This window comes from Pavona decussata, unplaced genomic scaffold, assembly GCF_977016875.1.
Source record: "Pavona decussata unplaced genomic scaffold, jaPavDecu1.1 SCAFFOLD_19, whole genome shotgun sequence".
NCBI lineage: Eukaryota > Metazoa > Cnidaria > Anthozoa > Scleractinia > Agariciidae > Pavona > Pavona decussata.
The window spans coordinates 1829883-1839972 of NW_028145442.1; the positions used below are offsets into that span (position 1 = coordinate 1829883).

Sequence of the window (10090 nt, forward strand, 5' to 3'; positions counted from 1 at the left end):
AGATTCACTGGCGCAAGGCTAGAAAAACAGGCTAAAATTTCATGTCGCTGTCGTGTCAAGTTTTCTACACAGTCCGATCAGCCTTGCAGAAATTTGAGTCATTTATATTTTTGGCTGATTAGATCTTTCACAGATCCTGCGTTTACTTGCAGCATTTTGGTTGTGCGGTTCCTTGCAGATTGTTTGCTAAAATATCTTGACATTCTTCAGAAATACCGTGATATTGAGAAGAGTGTTGGGTAAGCCAACACTTAATCTTCAAGTGGTCGAAAAATTAAATTAAGCAACATTTGCGCAAATGATAGTCAAGGCTACTATTCGCGACAATATCATTTCAGCCGAATGTTTATTATATAGGCAGGACAAATTAAACTAGCAACATATATAAAGCTGCTTGCCTTGAATTGTTCGTTCTCACTTTCGAATTGGCAGAGTGAACTGCTGTTTCCTAAGCATTTAGCTCAAACCTTAGCGAAAGCAAGTAAACAACAACCGACCGACAGAACTGTCTGGCAAAAACCGAATAAATCTGTTGAAAGGTTTAGCAGCACCAACATGAACAACTCATCCGACTTTAACACAACCGTTCCACCTCGATCAAGCCTCTTCGATCCCACATTCAAGTATACCATCGCCGCTTTTTACATCTTAATTGCGGTAGTGGCAGCCGTTGGAAACTTCTCGGTCTGTTTTGCTATACTGGCAAACAGAGAGCTTCGGAGCAATCCAACAAACCTCTTCCTTTTATCCTTGGCTTTCTCGGATCTTCTCACAGCAACTTTAGCAATGCCGTTCGCGGTAGAGTTTCTTTTTCTTCAAGGCTTTTGGAAACATGGAAAGATAATGTGCATAACATATATCACCACCTACCTCATCACTGTGCCCACCTCCATTTTTACCCTTCTGGCCATCAGTGTGGATCGGTTCATGAGCCTTAAAGATCCTCTGAGACGATTTCGCCGTTCACAGTTTATGACGCGATCGAGAGCTTTGATTATCAGCAGCATCATCTGGATCTACAGCATCATATGGGGTCTTCTTCCCGTCATGGGCTGGCGGAAAAAAGGTCTAGAGCCGGTATACGTAGGCTTGTGCACCCTTCCCTTTACTCTGGTGTACAATATAACGACCGGTGTTATAAAAAAAACTTTGCCTCTTCTCCTCATCTGTGTGTTTTTCATCTTGGCCTTTGTCATTGCCTGCACACGCCATAGAAGTGTGAACAGACTCAGAACACAGGGCTCACGACACCCTTCCAAAGACGAAGCAAAGGTCTTCGTAAAGAACCTTAAAGCGGCCAAGACAACTTCAGTGTTTGTGGCAGCGTTTTTCTTCTGCTGGCAGCCTTACACGTTTTTCAACATTGTCTCCACTCTGTATGGCACTGCACATTGGAAGCCATACCCGTGGAAAGTTTACGCGGGGCTCCTGATGCTTGGTTACCTCAACTCGGCGCTCAATCCATTTCTGTTCGCATTCCAGAACAAGCGATTCAAAGCCACGTACCTAAAGTTGTTCCGTTCGCTCAAACCTGCTTCGGATCCTAGATCAACAACACGACGCCCCTCAACAATTTCACAGAGCCTTTCCTCTGAGATTCCCGAAATGGGAAGTAAAGAGGTGCGTCTTCAGTCAATACGGCAAATGCAACCAACGCCACAACCTCCAAAAAAACATGACAGAGATGCTCAATTATGACTAACATAAAACAGAGAAACATCGAGATTTGACATTTGCCCACCCAAGATACGCTGTTTTCTCCCAACAGGCACTAGCTCAGCACAGCTGTAATTGTAAGAATGAGTCGTGATTGGATTGACTGACTCCGTATGCTGAATGTACCCCCCAGCTGAGAATCAGATAATGACTCGGTTGTTCAAAAGCCGATTAACCGTAATCCAGTCTTAAACCAAAGATTTATTTGTGTTATTGAAATTGCCTTAAAATAGCGGAATAGTCATTTTGTGAAGTGAAGTGCTGGGAAAAAAGTTATTTTTGGAAAAATGTCATTGATTAATTTTATTGGTACCATTTCATGTGAGTCTTATTCTAGTTGGATAAGATCGTTGGTAGTGCTTAGAACTACCCATCCACCAGACTAATGATCGACAATAAACCCTCAACTGTAGGAGATACGATCAACTGAGTTCTGTTTTCCATATGCAATCTTTTGAATTATCGATTAGGAAAAAGTCTTAGATCTCCAGACACAGGTTTTTAATGATAGCATGTTTTCCTTTTTTATTTTTGACCAAAATATTTTATGATCTGGTTTGCAGAGCGTCCTTAAAAAGTTTAGTTTTGAATATATTCCTCAAGAAAGGCCCGTCGAAGCAGGCTTTGCCTTACGAAAAAAATAATTCTGAAAAACGCAGTTAGTTTTTCAGAAGTTGTACGGCTTCTTGTACAGTAATGTTTCCCCAAAGGTGGAAATCCTGTAATACTTTGTCGGTGTTTCACAGCAGTCACATCGGTATATTTCTTGAAAAGTTGTATCCGGTACAAACGTTTGCCACAGTAAAACCCGTGCGAAACAATTACAGCTGTTAAAAAGGCACCAGATTCTCGCACATTTAAGTTTCCGTCACCCGATTTCATTTTACAAGCTGTAGAAATATGCCCTGAGGTCAATAATTGCCAATTTTCAGACCATATTTTCGTACAGACGCATGGCACAGCAATGGGACCTAAAGATGCATGCAGTTATGCTGATTTAGCGATGGGTATTATTGATGAGAAAGCCAAATTTGGGGGCCCAATTAAACCGATGTTGTGGTGGCGCTATAGGGATGACATTTTTGAGCTTTGGACACGTGGCCCTTCTAAACTTACGGAGTTTAAAGATTACATCAATTCGCTCTATCGCACGATCAAGTTTGAATTAGTTTAGTCCCAGAAAAGTTTGAACGTCCTTGACCTCACGCTACACCTTGAAGAAGGGTACATTTCCACGGATATTTACGCCAAACCCACCGATAGCCACCTTTACTTGCCCTTTTCTAGCTCCCACCCCACTCACTGAATTAAACGAAATTGTTCCAACGAAGAAATGCTTAATAAGAGATGCATTGAATACAAATGTCATCTTAAACATCAAAATTAAAGCGCGGAACTAGTTGACAGGCAATTGGAAAGGGCCCTTGAAATTGAAAGGTCAGAACTTCGTAAGAAAAAGGAGAAGACTAACAGAAAAGTCCTCCCTTTGGTATTAGATTTCAATCCCTTGCTTCCAGATGCTGGCAAAATCATTAAGAAATATTTGCATATTCTCAAATCTTCGCCCCACCTCAGGGACATATTTATTTTTTCCACTTTCCGTCGCACTAAAAATTTGAAAGAGCTTCTTGTGCCTTCAAAGTGTAAACCAGTGAATTATTCCAACAGCGACAAGTCAGAAAACGGCTGTTTCAAATGTGGAAAGAAATGCAAACTTTGCAAAAACTTTTTAATTGAGGCTCCCAGTTTTAAGAGTCTCGCCACGGGACGGGAATACCATTTAACCCAGAAAGTAGGTTGCTCCTCTGAAAACGTGATTTATTTGGCCTCGTGTAACAAGTCCAATCTCCAATATGTCGGCTCCACATCTACCGCTTTTAAGTTAAGATTTCGTAATCACAAATCAGCTTAATTACAAATCAGCTATGCTTACCAATAAGAAAAACCTTTGAGTTTGCCATGCATTTCAATCGTACCGAGCATAGTATTTCCAATATTAAGTTTACTATTATCGACAAGATCATTTATACAACCAAAGACAGCCAACAGCGAAAGTTTGTTTCTTGTTTCACCAACTGAACATCATTTGTTGACAAAACTAACTGGGTCGTCAACTTGTCATCCAGGCCCCTTACCGAAGCTGAGGTGTTCCTACTGAAGAAAGGTCTGAATTTTGCCGTGACTCCTGCAGACATCCCAGCCACCGAAATTATGGCCAAGGTTAAATCAGCAGTCAGACAACTCGACGCGGAACGAGCAGACACAGTGAGGAGAGCTGTTAACAACATTCTTCAACAGGCTGAACCACCGTAGCCTAACATCACGAAGAAACAACAGGACTCCCTTAGAAGCCTAAAAGAGGAGAAATCCATCATGGTCCTCCCGGCGGATAAAGGTCGCGCCAGCGTAATCTTGGATACCGGACACATACCATCCCAAGATGTCAGCGCTTATTGATTCCGGACAGTACCAGCTACTCAAGAAAGACCCAGCAGACCACCTGACCTGGATCCCCGTCGACCGGGCTGGCTCGGTTCCCGAGATCGCGCCTCGCCACCCTTTTCTTTACAAAATTTCCATGTGTTCATATGAGAAGGCGGGCCGAGATCCCGGTAACCGAGCTGGAAATTTTTCCCATATGAACACTCCAGCCCGGATACCGGGACTGTCCGTGACGAAACATAGCTTGTAAGGTCGCTGACAAGTCGGAACGCGATTCCACAGGTATTTGGGGGGCCTTTTGGACATTTTTCATCTTGGTAACCGGGATTAAATTTCCCATATGAAAAGAAGCCAAAATTCATCCCGCCTACCGGGCCATCCCGGTTAACGGCCTCATATGGAGAGGCCCTGAAGACACTGGTAGAAGGGCACAATCACCGCGGAGAGATGATTAAAAAGCACGTATAGGAAAACAAGGAAACTCCGGGAGAAAGCAGCGAACTCTCGGAAGAGTCCGGAAAACCTGATCAAAGTAGTAAACTGTGAAGACGTCGTCTGCAACTGGCAACTGCCGCAGTTTGTGTCTTTTTTTTTTTTTTTTACAATGTGTAATCTTTTTCCTGATTAGACTCTTTTGTTATGGTAAACCAACCTTGCCGCCACGCCACTGTTATTTAAATCTCTTGGGACTGGTTTCAGACACTCCATAACGGGGGAGAAATGAATATAATAGGCTCGGCTTTTGAAAACTTGATCCGAACACATTTGTCTCTCCCTTTTTATTTAACAATTTGATCATGAGCTCGAAATTTCTATCGCGTGATCGCTCTCATCAACTATCACGCATGGAAATCGAAAGCGAATAATCTAATTGTTTTAGTATAAACCTACTAGTCGTTCAAAACTTAACAACAAGACGGTTCACCTTTTTTCCTTTTTTTTTTCTTTTTTCTTTCTTTTTTTTTTTTTTTTTTTTTTTGGAATAATGATATAAATGGATCACCCCACGCGCGTAAAAATCTACTCGCTTCCACGGTAACTGTAAAATTTTGAGGAAACCGAAAATGATGGTCACGGTATGAGAGCCATTAAATAAATGACGACTAACAATTTTAGTCGGTTAAGTTAAACCAGGTAATACCTTTAAAAAATATTGTTCTGTTTAACCCGTTCCTGTTCGATTTTCAAGATAATTCCACCTTTAGGCAGTATATAGTTATCGTTACAGTTTCTAAAAATACTTTGCATTCGCCAGCTTTTCTTCTACTTTTTATCTTCTTATTTTGTAAGACGTTCGCGAGAAAACCAAAAATATCTCACCTGCTAAAAAACACTAGTTCATGACAAAACCACTTTCAGATAGCGTATAACTATGTTATTGTTGCAGTATACACGTATGCTGTAACATTCCCTTGACGCTTTAATTCTTGTAATTAGTTTTTTCATACCAATAAATCAAATTGAAAATCATTACAATAAAATTAACCAAGGGGCGCTATCCAGGAATTTCTGAAAGGGGGGGGGGGGGGGGGAGCGGAGGTTGTTCACTATTGTAGTAGCCTTCAACGCCATTGATGTGGATGGCCAGTGAAGGCCCCGTGCATCTGGTGCGAGCCCCATTAAGGGAGTCCGGAGCCATGCCTCCCCCCCCCCTCCCCCAAAGAAAAGTGTTTCCGATTTTTTCCTCGAAAGCGCCATTTGCAGCATTCCTGACATTTGAAAAGCGTTGTGAAGGTATGATATATCTTATTTCTCAGCCAGAAACCAAAAAAATAATAATGCATGATTAAACGTGACAACAGTATCAACGATAATTATTTGTCGTTTCTCTACATACTCGTCCGAAACTAGGTGCATTCATATGTTTGCAGATGACACCACAATTTATTACCTTGGGAAAGGAGTCGAAGAAATCATTGATGCGTTAAATCTAATATTAAACGACTTCAAAGTGTGGTGCTGTAAAAATCACCTGACTGTTCACACTGGAAAGACCGTGGCAATGCTGATTTCCAGTCAAGTCTTTGTTGGACCAATGAGACCTCTAATGTTCGGAAACTCTCACATTTACTTCACCACCAAATCCACTTGCTTGGGTGTTGAAATTGATTATAAACTGAACTGGAAACCGCAAGTTAAAGCCCTGCACTATAAGTTTAGAGGAAAGCTGAAATTCCTTAAAAAGCTCAAAGCCCTACCCTCAGGTGTACTAGAAGAAATATATTTTAAAGGGATTGTCCCAAGCATCACGTACTGCATCGCTATTTGGGGGTCCTGTTCACCATCTACATTTAATGAATTGGAACATTTACACTTGAAAGCAGCCAAACTAATTCATAAACTGCCCAGCGAAACTCCTGACTCTGACGTCCTTGACCTTGTTAAATGGAAGTCATTAGGCTATATTTACAAACGTAGACTCGCTTCTATAATGTATCAAGTTTATCATAATAGTTTACCTGATCAACTTACTGCCCTTTTCACAAAACGCAACATTGATAGTAATTATAACCTAAGGCGTATTAATGACTTTCCGTATGTACGGTGTAATAGTGACCTTGGTAGGAATAGTGCAAGTTACAGAGGGCCCATTGTCTGGAATTTGCTGCCTAAAGCCATCAAGGATGCTTCCTCCCTACAGCTTTTTAAACAAAAACTTAGACAGGCCTCAAGGACATTAGATCGCATTCAATTCGAAAAGGAGGCCTGTATGATAACATCCAAGCAAACGGATTTTTTATATTTCTAAGTTCTTGAGATTTCTTTACTTTTTCTTTAGAATTGTATATATTTAAGCAGTCTTTTTAGCTCCTGGCGGGTCCACACCAGCCTCGGTTGCCGACCTGCCTTAACAAAAATTATATGTATGTATGTATGTATGTATGTATGTATGTATGTATGTATGTATGTATGTATGTATGTATGTATGTATGTATGTATGTATGTATGTATGTATGTATGTATGTATGTATGTATGTATGTATGTATGTATGTATGTATGTATGTATACCTTGTTAATCAAACAGCGTAGCCTGAAAGAGTCCTCTAGGATGAGCTTTTACAAAGGCCTCGCATATCTCGTCTACCTCGAATCTGTCAGGGTAATGCGTAACAATAAGAGCGAGATCTGAAAAGCACTTTTCAGACATCGTTGATGTGGTGCACGTCTTGATCCGTTCCACGAGCGAAAAGGACCGATCAGCTTCTGCACGATGGATGTTTGGAAAAGCATCCTCGTCACACGCGCCAAGTGTTAGTAGAAGATTGTTTTGAAGTTCTAGGCCTCTAAGGGCTGGAACAACTTAGACAAGGACATTAAAAACATCAAATCATTGTCCCTTTTTAAGGCAAAGGTAAAAAGTTTGTGAATGATGATTGTTTAGCTATTTTTAAATTCATTTGATCTTGTGAAATCATTTTTTAGGTAATTTTATTTTATTTTTAATTTGCAGGGCCCCACTGAAAACCGCCAAGGCGAGTGAGCTCCCTGGATAAATATTATTATTATTATTATTATTATTATTATTATTATTATTATTATTATTATTATTATTATTATTATTATTATTATTACTTCTCTGCTGACTGCCACATAGTTTGCCATCTTCGAAGCTCATTCCCAAGGGATTTGGGAAATGGAAGGTCATTCTCCCAGAACAATATGCCTTCAGTTGCTTTAGATAGCTCCAGGGTGTTATTAACTATGATAGAGGGTACTAAATAAACCAAGTGACGGGCGTGGCGATCCTCGTCCAAAAATCGGTCTTGCATTTAAATAATCAGGAAATCAAGAAGGGGAAAAGCACAGATTTTATGTAATGATCAATTGGACTAGAGCTGGGAATGTTTGAGTGATTTCTCTGTATGCTTGTCTTTCTGGGAATAGCTTCAACGATTCCCAGTTTCTCAGCCAGGTCTAATATTTGTTTGTACCAAACTTGAAAGTCGCTGTCAATGTTTTTTCTAGCGGACATGATGTTTCCAATTACTTCAGTCGCGAAATGTACATTATCTTTTTATAACTCGACAATCAGTCGAATGGTGGAAGTGAAACAACTTCGGAAATTTTTTTTTATTTAATATTAATTTAGGAAGAATCAAACAAAATAACGAGAAACAAATGCTCCTCAAAGGGGAAGGGGGGGATGCAACCCCTCAACCCCTCCCCTGGATCCAGCTCTGTACATGTAACCATACCTTCTAATCCTACTAGCTTGAATTTGCTGCAAGCTATGTCTGAGGCATTTCAGATGTATACCAAGATCGATAGATAATTCCTGCTTATTGTTCCGCACAATTTTAGTTACGATATGAGTTTGCAGAGGAACCAAGAAAACATCATAATAAATGGGCAGGGTATTGAAGATGTTGAAGAGTTTGTGTACTTGGGGGCGAAAGTTTGTAAAGAGGGAGGTGGTATGAAGGACTTGAAGAACAGGTTATCGAAAGCCAGAGGTGCCTTTAACAAACTAAAGAAGATCTGGATCTCTAATAACATCTCGAGGAAAACAAAACTGAGGCTGTATAAAACACTAGTAGTGCCAGTGTTACTCTATGGATCTGAGACATGGAAGATGAACAAAGGAGATGATAAAGCAGTGAATGTGTTCCATAATAGATGCCTACGTAAGATCTTCCGAATCCGATGGCAAGACCATGTCAGTACCAAAGAGCTACTGGAAAGAGCAAGCATGAAGCCACTGAGTGTGGAAGTGATGTCTCGAAGATGGAAAATGATTGGCCATATTCTTAGGAGAGATCGCAATGATGATTGCAATGTTGCCATGAGCTGGGCACCAGAAGGTAAAAGGAGAAGGGGAAGACCAAAAACCACCTGGAGACGGACAGTGGAGAAAGAAAGGCAAGAAGCAGGTTGGAGATCGTGGGAGGAGGTGCGGACCGCAGCAACCAATAGAGAGGAGTGGAGAAGCTCTGTGAAGGCCCTATGTGCCACGAGGCACGAAAAGGATATATGATGATGAGTTTGCAGGAATTTGGCACAGTTCAGACGCCGTACTTCACATGAACAGAATCGTATTCGAATTTAGACCGACCCAAATTATTAATCCCGGCTGAACTGATTCAGACGCCGAACTTAATTCTTCCGTCTCTAGTGTGAACCAGGCCTGAATAATCGTCGCCTGATTTGTTATTTCTCACCGCAGAAAGAAAACTTATTTGACTCACTCAGTGTTAGCAAAACATGACGATTTCTCACCTTAATCCATCAGTTGTATTTAGGTATAAAAGATTTGCTATACTCGGACTCTTTTTTAAAGATTTTAACCAAAAGCTTTCATTTCGACAGAAACTCTTACACAAGGATTCGGCTTCTCTAAACACTCGAAAATATCTGATAAAGACTGCAGTTAATTGTATCTTGTGGTAACTTCATGTCGAAACAACCTATCATTGTAGCAAAGGTATTTCCACGACAAAAAAGTCGTCGTTCCTTTCCTTTCAATAAGATGACGTTGCTTAAACGTGGGTGTTATCGCTGAAAGGTTAGATTATTTTGCTTGCTTCAAGACAACGAGACCCTAAGAACAATCGCGAAAGAATTGACCCACAGTCAGTTCCGCTTGGAATTATCCTGAATAACTAAAAGCTCAATTTTCTTCCAGTGTTTAGAATAACTTAGATACCCCAGTCCGTCGATCTGTCAAGAGTTTTAATGTTGTAGATACGTACATTTCTACAAACACAACACTTTAATTTCCTTGTTCAAATCTAAAATAACTTATAAGCAATTCACGTTTTTAAAACCACTATTGTATTAGAGTAGCTCACAGTTTAAAGAGTTCTTCATTGTTAAAAGCACTCTAGATCCATCAAAGTTCCATTCAAAATAAAACTTCTATTCATCGCTGTGGACTTTAAAATTGACACCTGTCTTACCTAACATTGCGCATGCGCGATTTATTGTCTTACT

General features: G+C 40.5%; 1 protein-coding gene and 1 pseudogene across 1 annotated transcript; both read left to right on the forward strand.

The window, feature by feature from the left end:
• Nucleotides 1-388: 388 nt before the first annotated feature.
• Nucleotides 389-2279, forward strand: LOC146486992 (adenosine receptor A2b-like). The gene has a single exon (XM_085089994.1). The coding sequence runs from the start codon at nt 556-558 to the stop codon at nt 1696-1698; it is 1143 nt and encodes a 380-aa protein (XP_084946120.1). The 5' UTR covers nt 389-555; the 3' UTR covers nt 1699-2279.
• Nucleotides 2004-4029, forward strand: LOC146486993 (uncharacterized; annotated as a pseudogene).
• Nucleotides 4030-10090: the final 6061 nt, after the last annotated feature.